This window comes from Malaya genurostris, chromosome 2 (assembly GCF_030247185.1).
Source record: "Malaya genurostris strain Urasoe2022 chromosome 2, Malgen_1.1, whole genome shotgun sequence".
NCBI classification, from domain to species: Eukaryota; Metazoa; Arthropoda; class Insecta; order Diptera; family Culicidae; genus Malaya; species Malaya genurostris.
The window spans coordinates 263,701,358-263,720,820 of record NC_080571.1 but is presented as its reverse complement, the minus strand read 5'-3'; the positions used below and the strand labels follow the sequence as shown (position 1 = coordinate 263,720,820).

Genomic DNA, 19,463 nt, shown 5'->3' with positions numbered 1-19,463 from the left:
AAAAACGTTTGTTTGGGCATACATTAGCATAACCTTTTTAATTTTTGACAGTTTTGACCCAAGTTATTGAAAATTTCATCAACTAACCTTATCTACCTCATTGAAGAATTTGAAGAATACGGCTATTTGAATGTATTTGGTTTGATTTTTACATGTCATGTATAAAAACACGCTTCAGGAAATGAAATTTTTATACTTATCAGCTTGTTATTCCGGAGCCGCAAGTCGTATCTGAATGAAATTTAGTTATATCGGGTTGTGAAAATTGGATGAGCGGTATCTGAGAAAATCTAGTGCATTTGTGTTTCATTTTTTGAACATTTTACTCTGTTATTCCCGAACCAGAAGTTCTATCCGTGTAAAATTTAATAGCAACCTATGGGATCTAAGTTCGTGTGAGGCCTATTGCCACTTCTGAAGCGGGGCTCTCAAAATACTCTTTTTGGGTTGATTTGGCATCTTGCTACTACTAAAATTGGAAAGTATTTTACATTAATATTGAAAAAGCAAAAAATTAAATATTCAAAGAAATTTGTTAATGGGGGTCTGAGACCTAAGTTAATTTTAGTGAAGGGGTCCATGACCCAAAATCGTTTGGGAACGCCTGATCTAAATTCTGGGCCTGAGGGTGAAATCTGATTCAGTAGAACTGATTCGAGTAGGATATAAAGCACGGCGAAAGCAAAGTAGGTTTCACAGCTTTTCATTTGACCAAAGAACAAGTTTTTTTTAAACTGTCTGTGCTTGTTTTTTTTTGCATTAAGTAAGAATTAGGGCTGAGTCGACAACCCCAAGTATTGCATATACCATTCGACTCAGCTCGACGAACTGAGCAGATATCTGTATGTGTCCGTCCGTGTCTGTGTATGTGTGTATGTATGTAACAAAAATATGCACTCGCTTTTGTCCGAGATGACTGAACCGAATTCACAAACTTAGATTCACATAAGAGGTCTCATGATCCCATATCCTGCTATTGAATTTCATTCCGATCCGACTTCCGGCTCCGGAGATATAGGATGATATGTACCGAAATAACGGAAAAAATATGCACTGGCTGAACCGATTTTCAAAAACTTAGATTCAAATGAAAGGTCTTCAATAAGCTGCTATTGAACTTTTTTTTGAATCCGACTTCCGGTTCCGGAGGTACACATCAGTTGGGTCACAACTATCATCAACTAATATAATTGAATTTATAATTGTTTCAATTGATAAAGCTTTGAATAATAATGGTCCATGTAAAGAATGGTTGTAATTAGTCACCAATTCAAATTTTTACTAAAACCAAAATCGTAAATTATAATGTATAAAATCATGAAAAAAAAAATTTTTAATAATAATTTGAAGCGAAATCGACTACATTTCAGCCTTTCTAGTGGCTCTAAATGCTATCTATTAAGGATACATTCTTTGCCAATCAAAGGTAAAAATTATCAGTTTAGTGTAAATCTAGAATATTTTGATTAGCTTCGTGCACCTTCCGCTGTGCGAAATTCGTTCGAGAAAAATGTTCCGAACAGTGTTTAATATCGTAGAGAATTCCACAGTTTAGCCCTTCTGAATGCCAGAAATGTATGAAAATCCGTAATGAAATAATTGACATCAAAATTCTATATTTGGCTATTTTTGTGACCGTTGGGACCGCTCATTTGTGAAAAAGCTACAAACGAAGTCACGTAAAAAGAAAGCTCTTAAACAAAACTGGTTCAGTTTGGAAATAGTCGGCAGTGCAAACAGATGTGTTACGGTCTGTTCGCATAGCCAGCTTCGCTTCAAATAAGAGCAATTGCGTCATACAGCTTCTGATCGTTTGCATTGAAGGGAAAAGAAAACGAAAAGTGGACAACGATGGGAAACATGCAAGCCAGCATGCCGTTCTAATGGTTCTAAATGTTATCTAAAGAACTATTAATATTACTTTCCTTGCAAATCGGACGTAAAAATCATCATTTTAGTGTAACTCTAGAATAATTTGATAGGTTGTGCACTATTCGCTGCGCGAAACTCGCACCGAACGAATGCAAATAAAGCCAGCATACGGCATATCAATATCGTCGGAAATACGACCTTCTGAAAGTCTGAAATAAATCCCGCGATTACATCATTCAGCTGGTGGTCGTTTGAGTGCGAGTAACAGAAAAAAATACATTTAATTGGCCCGAAAAATGAGAAATGATAATCTGAAATACAGTGGTCAACCTAAAAATTCTGTACGTTGGTATTTTTGTAGCCGTTAGAATTGCTCTTCTGAACTTTTGATCTTTTATGTTCATTGTTCGCTCTATTCGCAGTGCGGCTTTCGCTTCAAACAAGTTCGGAAAATTCATCAAAGTATGAACACATTGGAGAGAATACATATACAAATCGACAGCTCGTTTCGGATCAAGAATGATAGTGCAATAATCCGCAATTACGGTCAAATCATTTAATTCCAAACCATTTTCAGTGTCTCTACATAAAATCAAGCAATGAGTCTTATGTAAAGGAGGACTCAAAAACCCTTCCAGGTCCACAATACTATACTGTCGTCGTTGAGGAGGATGTGAGCGATGCGGACAGGTCGATTCAAGTGGAGAAATTCAGTCGAAAGGTACTGGTATGGCACGCAATATGTTCCTGGGGTTTGAAGTCAATTAATTTTTACACTACCAGATCGATCTGAGTGTCTCCAGAAGAGATTGCTGCCTTTATATAAGAAGCATAGTACACCTCCACAGTTTTGGCTGGATTTAGCGTCGGCTCACTATGCCAAAACCACTCTTAATTGGCTTGCGGAAAAAGGTATAAATTTCGTTGAAAAAAATACCAATCTACCATATTGCCCTTAGCTTCGACCCATCGAACGTTACTGGGTAATCGTGAAGAGGGTCTTCAAGAAGACTGGTAAGGCAGTTGGGAACTGCAGGAGTTAAAAAAAATTGAGCTCATGCGTCAAAAAATGCGATGCAACACTTGTCCGGAACTTGATGAAGAGCGTTCGATCAAAAGTTCTAAAATTCGTGAAGGAATAACTTAAATTTCATCCGGTTTTCATTATGCTGGATCAACTTTTAGTTCGAATAAAATATCGTTTGTGGATAGCTTATTTTCGATACACTCCTTATTAGTAGAACAATGTACCAAAATAAAGGTGCATTTTTAAAGTGATCTGCTCTTTGTTGACAGCAGTCCTACGTCTATCTCGTGGGTATGCCTCTAACATTACCTGGCTGCTTACTGCTCCGTGAACCTAGACATTCTAGGATATTTATTTCTGAACAATTTTTGGCAACACTCGAATTATAAAGAATCTCATGGAATCATATTTCTCTAACACTCAATTTCATTACTCTCCGCTAAATTGAAGAGAAAAACTTACATTCAGTCAATTTTAGAATAAAAAATCTTAAACCTGAAAAATTTACATTGTCGTCTCAAACATGAGGTTATTTTTTTTAAGTAGTCAGGTAATTTTGATGAAATTTCGCATGCTCCTTACAATAAAAATTCCAATAAATTCCTTCAACACTTTTCGATAAAACACGAGTGGCCGAAGGCTTTCTACTATTTCGTAATTCTAATAGATAAGTTAATTAAAATATATGCCTTATGTAAGAAATAACGTCATCGTCATCAAGACTCGGAGCACATAACTCAACGATTCAGACAGGACCGGGTTTTACTGCAGGCTTGGGAAACTTTTTACCTACAGAGAAACTTCCGCGATATTGATCTCCTGAGACAGGCAACAGGTGAAACAAAATGTTTTACGACTTTATGTTCCGAAGAATTTTCACCTGAAAACGGCTACGATGATCGTTTATATCAATTTATGTGACGCTTCAAAATACCAATTAAAACTTTCTTTGCACAATTCATGATTTCTGTCCGTTAAATGTCATATGGGAATTTACCATCGAATACAACAAGTGAAAATTTTATCAGCTGGGCTTTTGTTGGCAACCAATCAGTTGCTGTGATATTTGCTGTGCTGTGGGTTGCTTGAGGAAAATCAAGGGAATGAAAGATAGTTCATTTCGATTGCAAAAGTATAAAATATTTATTCTGATTAGCTTAGTTTGTCAACGGTGAACGGGCCATCTAATCTAATTTCCATTATAAAGTGCATTGGAACAGATACATCCGTCGCCATCGCCTACCAATTCTTTGGCTCCATCCTGTACGTACTGAACTATTTGGTTAATTTCACCTAAACATCTGACGACCGCTTGATAAACCTTTGTGACCTCATCGGCACTGCAGTTCTGCTTCCACACGTCATTAATGCACTGTTGTGTCTGTGGTTCCAGTAGAAGCGGATCGCCTAACTGTGTGTAGAGATTATCCAACCGGAATCCACCTTGGCTACTGTAGAACCCTCCTCGGATGAGCAGCAGATACAGCAACTCCGGGAAATTGGGTTCTTGTAGAATGTTGCCACGGCAGTATTGGATGAGAACATCCTGAGGCAGATTCAAGATGTTGAGCCCGGTCAAGGTCAGCTGCTGCAGTTCGTTGATTTCATGACGAACGAATTGATCGTCCGTGATCAGTTCTCCGTAGTAGTGGTAGTAGCATTGGAAGGTTTCGTAAGCTCGCTTGTACGGACAGAAAAAGTCAAACTTGTAGATACACTCGCGAGTTCGCCGCTCGTAGCATTTGTCTTCTGGAGCAGGTTGGAAGTAGTTTCGCAGTACGTAATCTCGGCCTCCTCCGGTTTGATCATCCCAGGCTCCCAGATTAATCAAGGTACAACGGATCAGATTCTGCACTTCACTGTTGTCAGGGTAGGAATTGCGGATATAGTTCTGGACGGTACAGTTCGGTATTCGGAAGTACTCGGCACATTCGTACAGCGCAGTTTCGAAACTTTTGTACACGGTATAATGCGGTAACTCTGCCAGCACCGTGGATAGGTAAAGTCCGAGCACCAGCACAGTAGCGATTTTCCCCATTGTAGCTATAGTCCTTGCCGGTATGGAGTTCAAGAGGCGAGAACACTTTGCCCACTGACTGTCTGTCGGTACCTGGTGGGTGTATTTAAAGCTGCCCAGAACGTATCTTCCCGGACGTGCCTTTCTTACGCGTGCCCCGTGGCTGTCGGTCGGTTGCTTAGCAGTGATAACATGGCGGTAGGGAAATTTGTAAAAAAAAACGGAGCCATGCAACGTCCAAAAGCGGAAATTTGTCAAGTCAAGGTCAAAATAACTGTAACGTTTTACTACCTGATAGAAGCACACTGACTGTGTTGGCTGTGGGGCTTGGAACAGTTTATTTGCTCAATATTTTTAGAATATCAATCAATCGAAACAATTGTTTTGACAGTAAAATACGCTAATTTTAAATAGGTCATTAAAAGGGTTCAGAAAGTTTTTTTATATAACGCCCGAAACCGTTTCTACTAAGCACATGTATCATTTATCAGAGCATCGGAGGTAATTTTTAAACTGCTAGCGGAGGCAGAGCCGGTGAAACAATTTAAGCCCAGGTGGGTAATTATTCGTACCGGGGAGAACGACCCACTATTTTGAAGTATTATTTAGTCGATTTTTAAATAATATTTTGTTTCGATATAACATGAGACGCGTAAATTCGAAGCTTGAAGCGTTTTCGATATTTTGTTGTAAAACAAAATTGCGCATTCAAGGGTTAAATACAATATCGAACTACAAAATTTCTGCCAATATTTGTTTGGAATATTAAGTCAGCAGTCTTTTAGGTTCCGTATAAACTAATTTGTGTTTGGAAATTTTCGAAATTATTTCTTTGAGAATTTTGGTTACTCTGATCGTTTAGTTGGTTGGGGTTGATGGTGAAAGATGTCTCGCATGAATCGAAAGCAATGTCTTGGCATTACATTCCTTCTGTGGAATTTGGCCTTTCTGTTTCAACAGACTTCGCAGCCGATTCTTAGCTTACAGAATCATATTGTGGCTAGTACTACGATTCTACTGACACTATGAATCATTCCACGTCGGGGATCGAAAATATGACAACTGGCTTATAAGTCCAGTGCCGTATGCATTGAACCGCAAACCCGGGCGAATCGAACGGTGCACAAAACAAATCCAGCCGCTGATGTGCATAGTACATTGTTAAAAAAAGTCCCGGGACCGACTGAGATGACGTTTGTAATGTCACACTATCAAATGATAATCGATAATCGTTCAGAAGACAAGTGTCAAATTTTCACGTCAATCGCACCACAAACACTAAACTTACCGACATATAAGTGACGTTACTTTTTGATTTACGAAAACTTAAAAATAACGAATTCCGTTTATTGATAAAACATTGCTTCCTATAAGGAAAAACCGGGCAAGTCCAACAATGGTTTAAGAAGTGTTACCCGCACTCAGATTAAAAACAAAGATTTGTGGTATTTTAACGTGACCAAATTAAGCAGTCATCCGGAAAAAATGTGAGCAAGTTTTGATAATCGTTATGGGTGAACACAAATTCAAAGTCCGACTGAACTGGAAGTGCTTTTATGATCGTATGCGAAAATCTGGGCATGAAAAAAATCTTTTCCAAATAAGTGCCTCGTTTGCTCACAATCTTTCAAAAACAACCACACATCAACAATCCAGAGAGCTGGTCGGCACTGTGTAGTCGCAATAAAAAGGATTTCTTGCGTTGGTATGAAACAGTGGACGAAACATGGATCTTTTTCTTTTCTCCGGAGTTGTTTCAACATTTATACGGGGAAAACGCAACAGGTAGCTGCAACAAGTATGGCATCAGTTTTTAGATGCTCGAGGTATAATTAATGACTATCTTGAAAAGGAAGTACCAACAAAAGTTTTTAGTTATTAATGCGTTAGGAATTATTAATGCGTTTGAATTATGGAATCGTAAAAAACGGCCTCATATGAAGCAGAAATAATCATCTTTAACCAAAACAATGCACCGTGCCACAAGTCAATGAAAATAATGGCCAAATTGAACGTATTGGGCACCGATCTGTTTCTTCACCCATCATGTTCTCAATAACCTAGCCCCCAGCGACTACTTGTCATTTGATGATCTGAGAGAGTCTGAAGCCTATTTTAAGACCATGGACAAATCATTCTATAAGTATGATATGGAAAATTTAGATAATAAATAAAGAAATTTTGCTCAAGAAATTTTGCTCAAGAAATTTTGTTTTCCTATTTAGTTCCTGAACTTTTTGGACGATGTGGAAGCAACCTTCTCTACGACAGTATTGAACAAGTCGATTCGACACTGAACTTGGTTTTCTGTGAGTAATTTTCTCAAACGCGAACGCACTTATTGAAGAGCAGAAATCATATGGAAACTGTGAACTTATGTATACGAAACCGTCATATCAATTATAGGAATGACAATGGTTTGAAAACCAGGGAGAATTAGACGTTCTTCGTGGTTGAGTTGAAGATGTTCAAAACCTAACCACTGTCTATATGGTTTTACTTCTATATTTTGAATTTGTACCCCGGTACCCGATCAGATGCACATAACAAAATCATAACACAAGTATATCAACAGCTGAAATATATAACAATTTGTGTTATTTAAGATATTTACCAAATGAAAACAATTGAAAGTTAAATCTTATTATAACAATATAATAACAAAATCAGTTATGTTGTTTTATTTTCATTTGCAAAACTCATGATAAAGTTCATTAATTGGAAAAATGAGTTCTTATATTGATCAAAATTTTAAAGAGCTAAAAGAAGAAACCAGATCACTAAATAAATTATTTATTTAATATAAAAAATCATTCAACAATTTTGGATTAGAACGATGCTAAAAGTTGGCTGTGATATAGTTTTTCTGTGTTAAATTTGCTATCTAATTTATTACAACTATTATTAGGAATTTCTGCTTTCGGACTTCTGTAGTCATACCAAATTCAATAATAATTGTGATACAGACGTTTCAAAATCGGTTAAGATTTTGTTCCCGCTAGAGTCTTTTTTGTTATGATTTTTGTTATTTTAACAGCTTACCAGCCAAAATTATTTCAAAATTTGTTACAAAATATTTCTGAAATAAATTACTCCAGTTGTTATAATTCTGTTATTACCATCTGATCGGGTATAAAAAACAAAGACGCAATCCTACATCAAAATATTTCGAGTGATTTCATTTATGTGAAGATAAAGAATGGAACGGCGAGATGTGACAAGGTTGATTTTAGCAAACTGAAATCTTTCTTAACTTTCGCAAGGGGAGATGAACTTAAGCATCTCATCAATGCAAATGCCAGAAAGTACCGATAAGGGTCTTTTACCACTTACTATCCGAACCGACAAAAGAATAGTTATCAGAAATTGTTTCTTTCTACTTGCGGCTGTATTCTCGTTCACAATTAATTCTTCACTATCTCACGGAACCACCCGCGATCCCATTTCAACCAGAATATTAGTTGATTTTCTGAATTCGATTGGTTAAAATTTGGTACAACTAATCGATTGTTGTTTTAACTAAACTGTCATTTTTGTTTTTCGATTAGCAGAAACGATGGTTGAAACAACTAATTTAACTGTTTGAAAAAAAATGCTGTCAATTAGTGAGGACACATACCTTTCAATTTCAACAAATATTTTAGTTGAAATAACTGGTGTTGTTATTGAAACAAAATTCTGTTAGTTGAAAAATAAATCGGTTTTATTTGTTTTAGACATTGCAAATAGTTGAATCAATTCGAACAATGTTATTGATTTGCGAAAATTTTAGTCAATTTATATGAGCTTGGGTGCATCAACCGCTGAGAATTGGAATTTTGCGACGGCAATTCAAACGCGCCAGTCAATCGCAGCGCGTTCTGTGTGTTTGAAACCCTTCGCTCCTGTTACTTTCATAAATTAAATTCATGTCGAAAAGCGTTTTATTGCTAATGCATGAACATCATCATCGGTATCAAACAGCTGGAAGTAAAACAGTCTGCTGGAAATAAATCAATAATCGAATTTGAAGCATAAAATTTTTGCGCATACCTGAAAGATTACGAGATGATCATTCATTAACATTTTCTAATTTGTCACCATCTCTTTTATCTTAAACAAGGTTAACTTTATCATAACACCGCTGTTAGATAAACACTTGTTATCATGAATTTCTCAAATCGAATGAACATAATTTCACCAAACGCTTAAACCATCGATGCTGTTTTCATTGACATTTTGAAGCGACGCGAACAGATTTCAACTAAAAAAGTTGTTGATTTTGCATTGCAATTATTGTTTTGCTTTCAACTGTCTCCGGCATTTGACAGCATTCAAAACAACATATTTTTCAACTACTTGAATATATGCAAATCAAAAACCATATTGGTTGAATCAAAAAATAAATTAGCTTAATCAACTATCGTAAAAATCAAAAACTACGATATCACAATTTTATGATCGAAGGGTTCTCCGTGCTCTAATAGTGAAAAAGTAAAATTAGCATGATGGGTTTCCATCACGTAGCGGTGAGTGCAGCGCTACTGAATACCGCTTACAACCTAGGCTAAACAGCCAGCACGCTGTGACTCTGGGGGCATAAGCAATAGTTCGAACAAAACCTTCCATTCTGTTCAACTAACTGTATAGAGATTGAGAAAAATATCCATACAGTAAAGAACTCAATGTGTATAAGAATGCTTTCGCAAGTAGAAACTGACAACTTCTGGTAACTTTTCTTTTACCGGTTCGTATAGTAAATGGTAAAAGATCTTTTTCGGTACTTTCCGGCATACCAGAGACTCGAGTGATTTGCATGAATGAGATGCTTAAACTCGACCCCTCTGGTTGAAGGTAAAAGTTAAGTCACTAAAAGATTTCTGCTTGCTCAAATGACCATTGCAACTCCTCACCTTTTTGTTGTATATCTTCACATCATTGCTCTACTTTGAGTACTAGCAATTTAAAATTCTGATTTTATTTTTTATTTTCAGTCACGGTAAAACTATTTTTATTGTTATAAATGATACTAATATTACTATTATTTTTCGTTAGAAATTTCAGGTGGGTAATTACCCACCGTTGGAATTTTCGGGTGGATAATACTACCCACCGTACCCACCTCTTTCACCGGCCCTGAGCGGAGGTAGAATTTAAGTATACTTTACGGTAGTTTTCATAGAGTTTAGCCAAGGACAGCCTATAACTATTATTCTTTAAGCGCTTAGCACTGCATTTTCTGAAAAAATATGCTTACTATCAGTACACTGAAACCTACATTGACGATTTTAAATTATATGGAGATATTAGGTTTTTTAAAGTTTATTTTATTTGTAATTCTTGTTGCTAGAAGAATTCATAGTGCATATTACTTGATTGAATGTTTTTGGATAGTTTTGAATCTAACTAATCTGACAAGTGGGAAGAGATATGATGAGTTGGGATGTTCAGAAAAGAATTAAAAGATTTTTCCTCAGAGATATGACTCGAATTTTAGAATTTTACCCTGAAATTTACGTTCGTTGCATTAAGTAATTGCTCAGAATGAAAAAAAAATTTTTTTTGCTCTCATTGCCCCATGTAAGAGACAATGCGGGGTACTTTATAAAATCTCACAATAATGCCATTGAAGAACAATTTATGGCTAGAAAATTATTTATTGCATTTTTACAAAAATTGTCAAAAAAATATAATGTGCTCTATCTTTTATGTCGGTATGTAAACGTACATTTACCAACCGAGCGATTGTATCGGATATATTTTAGAAACGTCAATTCAGTACAACTTTTGCCATGAATCGCTTCGCACTGAAATAGTGACACTTTACATTATTCCATTGTGCTAACTTAACGTACATATCGGGAAAAATATCGCGGCAAAAATGCATCAATTTGATAATTGAATTAACTCCCCCGGACCTTTTTTGTGGGGTTATCTGAAAGGGAAGGCTTACGCCAACCCGTCTCAAACTATTGACGAGCTCAAGGCAAACATTCGTGCTGAAATCGACGCTATAACACCCGAGATGCTCGAAAAGGTAATGACAAACGCAAAAAAGGAGTCATTTTAAATTGCTTATATACTATTCGATATTGTTTTCAAAAACTAGTCCAAAAAAATTGTAAGGAACTGAATAAATATACATCACTAATAGAAATCGGTTCTTTTTCTCAGAATTATTCAATGTTTACATACCGACATAAAAGATGGAGCACCCTGTAGTATGGGAGATGGGAAGGGGCAAAGCGAGGTATTTCATAAAATCTTACTATTAAACAAATATTTATGAAAATTTGAAAAACCAATAGTCCGTCAACAATTTATTTCAGTAATTATTTATTTTCATTTTCACACAAACTGTCCAAAAATTACCTGGAATACAAAATTCACTTTTGCATATCATTCTGTCGAAAAATAAATAATTAAAACAAACGATTACAGTGGATATAAAGTGAATTGAAGTCTTTTTTGTACATCGAAATTGTATCAGTATGATTTACCAGAGTTTCATTCACTCTGGCAAAGTAAGGTTACATGTCTCTGAGCGTTGTACAATACCCCACTTTACCCTATCCCGCTTTGCCTTGAGAAAACATATTTCTTTCCGACTCGTAGCAAACACAATAATGCTCTGAGACGAAAAACATAATACTTTATTTTGAAGCGCGTTTAAGCCGTCCTAGACTTTTTGTTCCATCCGACTTTGTGGAGTATTTGACCTTATGGTTATTCGCATATTTGTTGCATTCGACCTTTTAGTCATTCAACTTTCTGTCATTAAACAAAGTGAACGTAATTAGGTTTGATTAGCACTCAGTTATGTCTCTAACATCAGATAATACAACGCAAAAATTACTTGATTTGATAAACTGGAAAGTTAAATGAATAACTCTCTCTAAAGTTAAGAACTTCTTTGCCCAAATAAAATGGTTGCCGGGCGAGGGATGCATCCGAAATACTTACGGTTTCCGGAAGAGAATTTCGCGTAGAGGTTCTATTGCTACTGAATTAATTGGAGCTGATTTGGTATGTTCGATGCATTTTCTGTTCAATTAAGGTATTGTTTGTTTTGAAAAAAAAAAGACTTTGCTTTGCTTGTTTTGAAAAAAAGGGTGAAGGACGATTGAACTGCTTTCATGCTACCAAGCAGAATGAATAATCGCCGAAAGATGTAAAACCTATTCAAAATATATCTCCGTCACTCGATTGAATGGTTCTCACTTTACAAATTATTAAAAAAAATCAAAATTTCATAACTAGAACGTTGGAGCTGGTTGACATTATAATAAAATCGGAAAAAGAGGATTATTTTCCTAGTCACCGAAAGCCCTTTCGCCGAAAGGGTTATTTCGCCGTATGTCATTTCGCCGAACTCTTCAATAGTCTTCATATCGTGATTAGAATTGGTTTGAAATAATTTTTTTTATTATTTATTTAAATTTATCAGAGTATCTACCAGGCAATTGCTTGCGGTATTTCTCGATAACTTGGTGCTCAGAAAAAGGTGTCACGTACAACGAAATTGCAAAACGGGTGAAAGTGCACCACACCAGTGTCAAAAATATTATCAAGAAGTTCGGTAAGACCCTTTTCATGAAGGATTTGCCTCGATCCGGTAGGAAAACGGGTCTCAGCCAGCCTGGCCGGGACTTAAAAGTGGTTGAGTACATCAGGAAAAACCCATCGGCGTCGACGCGGGATTTGGCCAAGCAGTTCAACGCCACCATCGGGATGATTCAACGGATCAAAGTTCGGAACTCCCTAAAAACGTACAAGAAACAGAAGGTGCCGAAAAAGTCCCTGCTACAGCAAGTTCAGGCCAAAACAAGAGTGCAAAAACTGTATAACCGGATTCTACAGAATAAAGACGGATGCATCCTGATCGACGACGAAACCTAGCCCAAGGAAGACTCTCGAGCGCTGCCCGGACCGCAATATTATACGAAATCGGTGTACCAGGACCTGGACGACGCTGACACCACGGTGGCGATGGAAAAGTTTGGGCAGAAGGTATTGGTCTGGCAAGCAATTTGTACCTATGGTTTGCGGTCGCCGATTTTCTTCACGAAGGGCACAATTAACGCCAAGGTGTACGAGGAAGAATGTTTGAAGAAGAGAATGCTGCCACTGTACAGAAAGCATAAGGCTCCTCCTCTCTTCTGGCCGGATTTGGCTTCAGCCCACTAGCCAACTCCGTTCTACAGTGGTTGTCAAAAAGTAATGTACAATTCGTGGAAAAGGACATCAACCCACCGAACTGCCCGGATCTTCGGCCAATTGAAAGGTATTGGGCAATTGTCAAGCGGCACTTTCGGAAGGAAGGTACAGTGTCCCAAAACATGCAGGAGTTCAATAACAACTGGACAGCTGCCACCAGGAAACTCACAAAAGTAACTGTGCAGAATTTAATGAAGAATGTCAAGTCCAAAATGCGAGCGTTTCACAGAAACTAATTTTTTTTTAATACAAGTGATATGAGAAAGACATCATTACACCACTAGGTGGATTAAAAAAGGTTTTTTTTTGTATTATTTTTACTGAGAAACAGCTTAAGAAAATTCATTCAAACTTTTTTTACATTATCTTTATAATTTCTTATATATCATTTTAATAGTATTTAGTTAAATTTCCGTATATAAAATAAGGCGGTAACAGAGCATTCTACAAAAGCTCTTTTGAGAATCACACTGCGCGGTGAACACGATAACTCGGCGTAGAATTTTCTGAAATCAAAAATGTTCTTGAATATACTTAAAGTACGAGTTATCTCTTTCCTCTACGTCGTTTTCAAGTTATTATTTGGATTTTTCAACAGTTCATGGCATATTTAAGCAAAAAACGCGATCTTACGCTAAATTTTCCGCAAAATTTAAGGTGAAAAACTACCATAATATGAAAACGAAAACATTCAAAATCGTAGGGGGAGGTATTTTTCTAACAAGAAAGTATGTTCCAAATTTGAAAAGAATCGGTTCAGTAGATTTTGCAGGATCATGTTCACGGATTTCGAAAAATTTGTTTTCAGAAAAACGCGTTTTAATTTTTTTTTCTCGAAAAGTGAGCGCAGTATTTTGACAGTTTTGTTCCAATTGATTTAAAATTTTGACACAATATTTTGAAAAGTTAAACTACAAGAAAATGTAGAAAAAAAAAAACGATTTTCCGAAACTGTTTATTCCTTACCCCCTTAAATTGGCGTAGTAATAACCTGCGCTCCTGTTACTTCTGCGTATGATATTCAAGGTAAATTGGCTAATATTTTTTAATCAGCTGCATAACATGCTTTGTGATTGTTTTTTATTGATGATTTTATTATAATTATAAATATTATTAGTCACAGCATTTGCTGCTTCTAGTGATGATATTACCAAATACAATCCATGTATTTGATATTACTTCACCACCACGGTATTGCCGAATAAATTTTGAATATATCACCAATATTAATTCACTTTCCAATCACCCTACGTACACTCAACATTTTCAGAAAGGAACAGTTTTTGTTCATCGGCGAATTTATTTATCATATATTCTGCATAGGGTTGAGATACAACGGCTATGAAAATTTATTTCCCAAAAATCTTCTGATTGAGAATCATATCAAATAAATGCAATGTGCGAACTATTTTCTTGAAAACCATCAAGCAGAATGTTCACTAGTGAACTTTTCACAAATGATTTTTTGCCATATAAAATCAGTTTCAGTGTGATTATCACTTTGCAAAAAATCAGTACTAAACTTTCTTGCAGTGAGTTTTCTGATTGAACTGAAAACTCTTGTACGTCGCGTTTTTAAAGATTTGTTTTCTTCCCAACACTGTCCAATTTGGCGAGAGCTGCTTCAAAGTGTAAACATGTTTTCCGCAAAGCTTCTGCTTGATGTAGGTCCAGACGTTTTCTATAGGGTTTGCAATGGCCAATCAGTACTCCACCATTTTACATTGTTTGTACACAGATGTTCCCACATGGCGACGTGTGATAACTTGATAACCATTTTGCTACAATTTCGCTTGTCTTTAACGCAAAGCCACGATACAGCTCTCGTCGAACATCAGATTCTGTTTGGGTCCGATTTAGTTCCAAGTCAATAGGAAATTTTTTTTCGTGAAAGATAGTTTCCGTAGGTTATTGAGATTTCTAAAAAAAGTGAACTCCGCGTTCTTCGGTTTTCGACAAGATGTCGTTTTGCGTGTTTACAGGAAACGAAAAACGAAACGCAATGCCGGGAACTAATACCTGAAGGCGATCTAAAAGTTTTGTTCTGCTGTTGCGGTACTCGCCTGTAATCATAGTCAAATGAAAAATTCCGCCTTGGAACAGCAAGGTTGCCCCGATCATCGCAAGCTTGAAAGGAATCCTAGACATTTTACCTATCCATATTTTCAACTCAGCGTCCCCTACGGAAGAAAATGATGAGTCGTCGTCCTTCCGGAAAGTAGGTGAAACATCAACACTTCTTCTCTTCCTTATCCAACAGAAAACATCAGTGTGCATTTCGTCAAGATCACTGTCACTACGCAATGCAACGATTTACGGAACGATATCTGAAGAGCCCGTAAAACGTCATTATTTTCAATTTTGATTAAGTTGGTCCCGATGATGATTGTGAATTTTTTTTTTAATTTTTATTTCAGGCTTTGCGTGGCCGATTGAGCCATGATTTTATTAGATAAGACAATTTTTTTACCATTGGATCTCGTTGTCACCCTTTTTCTAGGGGGGAGGAGCTTCCATTTTTATCTTGCGATGATTGAGGGACACTTTGTTCGTGGCACGTCTCGTCATCCATTGCCGCATCGGTGGTATTGTTATAGGTTTCCGTTTTTTCTTCGTTTTCCTTGTAATTCGCAGTCTTGAGTTCGTTGTTAGTTGCTGTAGACGCGCCTTGTTGTGCATTAATTGCAGTTGCTGGTTGGTTTGATGGTGCAACAGGAGTATTGCGCTCACTAGTTTCCGTTGTTGGGCGGTTGTCCTTGTTTTTATTTGAAGATGTCCTTTTCGCAGTTTCAGTGCAAGGTTTGCCGTAGTGTGCAGGTTGTTCACAAAACTGACATGTAACCAGTTGATTTTCATACGTGATCAGCGTTTTACACGGATGTATCCCGTCTTGATCACAAATGATGTCTCGACCGTAAGCAATTTTCGACTGTGTCGGATGAGATGCGAGCACGAACTGCATTCTGAACTTTGCCGATAACAAGAGTAAAGAACATTGACAAGAAAGCTAAATCAATCAAACATTGAAATGCATGGAAAAATCTTTAAAAAATGTTTGATCCTTATTTCGTTTCAAATTATTAATAAATTTTTAAGCAAAATAAAAATGCTACTGACTATCGAGACGAAGTGGCTGTGGCAGAATTCTGTCAACAATAAACAGTGAAGATAACTAGCAAGATAAGAACCCGTTAAACAGTAACCCGGTCTGCTGCGATGCACAACGCGGTTCGATCAACTGTCACCGGCTGACCCCAAGCTCACCCGGGTGGAAAGTTTTTGCTCTTATTGAAACTTTCATGAGTGCGCTGCTGCACCGGCTGCTGAAGTGGCATAACCGTAGCAGTAAAGGTACTTTCTCCGAATCGATTTACCTTTCATTATACCACGATGGTACTATTCCCAGTTTATGAGCCAATTTGGCTCCAGTTGCAGTCCAGCATCTTTGCCGGTCAGCTAGAGTAGAGGGACGATTCGGTGTGTATGTGTGAGTGTATTCTTTAAGCGCTTAGCACTGCATTTTCTGAAAAAATATGCTTACTATCAGTACACTGAAACCTACATTGACGATTTTAAATTATATGGAGATATTAGGTTTTTTAAAGTTTATTTTATTTGTAATTCTTGTTGCTAGAAGAATTCATAGTGCATATTACTTGATTGAATGTTTTTGGATAGTTTTGAATCTAACTAATCTGACAAGTGGGAAGAGATATGATGAGTTGGGATGTTCAGAAAAGAATTAAAAGATTTTTCCTCAGAGATATGACTCGAATTTTAGAATTTTACCCTGAAATTTACGTTCGTTGCATTAAGTAATTGCTCAGAATGAAAAAAAAATTTTTTTTGCTCTCATTGCCCCATGTAAGAGACAATGCGGGGTACTTTATAAAATCTCACAATAATGCCATTGAAGAACAATTTATGGCTAGAAAATTATTTATTGCATTTTTACAAAAATTGTCAAAAAAATATAATGTGCTCTATCTTTTATGTCGGTATGTAAACGTACATTTACCAACCGAGCGATTGTATCGGATATATTTTAGAAACGTCAATTCAGTACAACTTTTGCCATGAATCGCTTCGCACTGAAATAGTGACACTTTACATTATTCCATTGTGCTAACTTAACGTACATATCGGGAAAAATATCGCGGCAAAAATGCATCAATTTGATAATTGAATTAACTCCCCCGGACCTTTTTTGTGGGGTTATCTGAAAGGGAAGGCTTACGCCAACCCGTCTCAAACTATTGACGAGCTCAAGGCAAACATTCGTGCTGAAATCGACGCTATAACACCCGAGATGCTCGAAAAGGTAATGACAAACGCAAAAAAGGAGTCATTTTAAATTGCTTATATACTATTCGATATTGTTTTCAAAAACTAGTCCAAAAAAATTGTAAGGAACTGAATAAATATACATCACTAATAGAAATCGGTTCTTTTTCTCAGAATTATTCAATGTTTACATACCGACATAAAAGATGGAGCACCCTGTAGTATGGGAGATGGGAAGGGGCAAAGCGAGGTATTTCATAAAATCTTACTATTAAACAAATATTTATGAAAATTTGAAAAACCAATAGTCCGTCAACAATTTATTTCAGTAATTATTTATTTTCATTTTCACACAAACTGTCCAAAAATTACCTGGAATACAAAATTCACTTTTGCATATCATTCTGTCGAAAAATAAATAATTAAAACAAACGATTACAGTGGATATAAAGTGAATTGAAGTCTTTTTTGTACATCGAAATTGTATCAGTATGATTTACCAGAGTTTCATTCACTCTGGCAAAGTAAGGTTACATGTCTCTGAGCGTTGTACAATACCCCACTTTACCCTATCCCGCTTTGCCTTGAGAAAACATATTTCTTTCCGACTCGTAGCAAACACAATAATGCTCTGAGACGAAAAACATAATACTTTATTTTGAAGCGCGTTTAAGCCGTCCTAGACTTTTTGTTCCATCCGACTTTGTGGAGTATTTGACCTTATGGTTATTCGCATATTTGTTGCATTCGACCTTTTAGTCATTCAACTTTCTGTCATTAAACAAAGTGAACGTAATTAGGTTTGATTAGCACTCAGTTATGTCTCTAACATCAGATAATACAACGCAAAAATTACTTGATTTGATAAACTGGAAAGTTAAATGAATAACTCTCTCTAAAGTTAAGAACTTCTTTGCCCAAATAAAATGGTTGCCGGGCGAGGGATGCATCCGAAATACTTACGGTTTCCGGAAGAGAATTTCGCGTAGAGGTTCTATTGCTACTGAATTAATTGGAGCTGATTTGGTATGTTCGATGCATTTTCTGTTCAATTAAGGTATTGTTTGTTTTGAAAAAAAAAGACTTTGCTTTGCTTGTTTTGAAAAAAAGGGTGAAGGACGATTGAACTGCTTTCATGCTACCAAGCAGAATGAATAATCGCCGAAAGATGTAAAACCTATTCAAAATATATCTCCGTCACTCGATTGAATGGTTCTCACTTTACAAATTATTAAAAAAAATCAAAATTTCATAACTAGAACGTTGGAGCTGGTTGACATTATAATAAAATCGGAAAAAGAGGATTATTTTCCTAGTCACCGAAAGCCCTTTCGCCGAAAGGGTTATTTCGCCGTATGTCATTTCGCCGAACTCTTCAATAGTCTTCATATCGTGATTAGAATTGGTTTGAAATAATTTTTTTTATTATTTATTTAAATTTATCAGAGTATCTACCAGGCAATTGCTTGCGGTATTTCTCGATAACTTGGTGCTCAGAAAAAGGTGTCACGTACAACGAAATTGCAAAACGGGTGAAAGTGCACCACACCAGTGTCAAAAATATTATCAAGAAGTTCGGTAAGACCCTTTTCATGAAGGATTTGCCTCGATCCGGTAGGAAAACGGGTCTCAGCCAGCCTGGCCGGGACTTAAAAGTGGTTGAGTACATCAGGAAAAACCCATCGGCGTCGACGCGGGATTTGGCCAAGCAGTTCAACGCCACCATCGGGATGATTCAACGGATCAAAGTTCGGAACTCCCTAAAAACGTACAAGAAACAGAAGGTGCCGAAAAAGTCCCTGCTACAGCAAGTTCAGGCCAAAACAAGAGTGCAAAAACTGTATAACCGGATTCTACAGAATAAAGACGGATGCATCCTGATCGACGACGAAACCTAGCCCAAGGAAGACTCTCGAGCGCTGCCCGGACCGCAATATTATACGAAATCGGTGTACCAGGACCTGGACGACGCTGACACCACGGTGGCGATGGAAAAGTTTGGGCAGAAGGTATTGGTCTGGCAAGCAATTTGTACCTATGGTTTGCGGTCGCCGATTTTCTTCACGA

At 36.8% G+C, this 19,463-nt stretch overlaps 2 protein-coding genes across 3 annotated transcripts in view; both read right to left on the bottom strand.

The window, feature by feature from the left end:
- The window catches only part of LOC131429788 (synaptotagmin-A), a 135,655-nt gene that overhangs the window by 76,222 nt on the left and 39,970 nt on the right, over window positions 1–19,463 (bottom strand). The window lies entirely within an intron of this gene.
- Window positions 4,089–4,937, bottom strand: LOC131429211 (uncharacterized). The gene has a single exon (XM_058593262.1). The coding sequence runs from the start codon at window positions 4,935–4,937 to the stop codon at window positions 4,089–4,091; it is 849 nt and encodes a 282-aa protein (XP_058449245.1).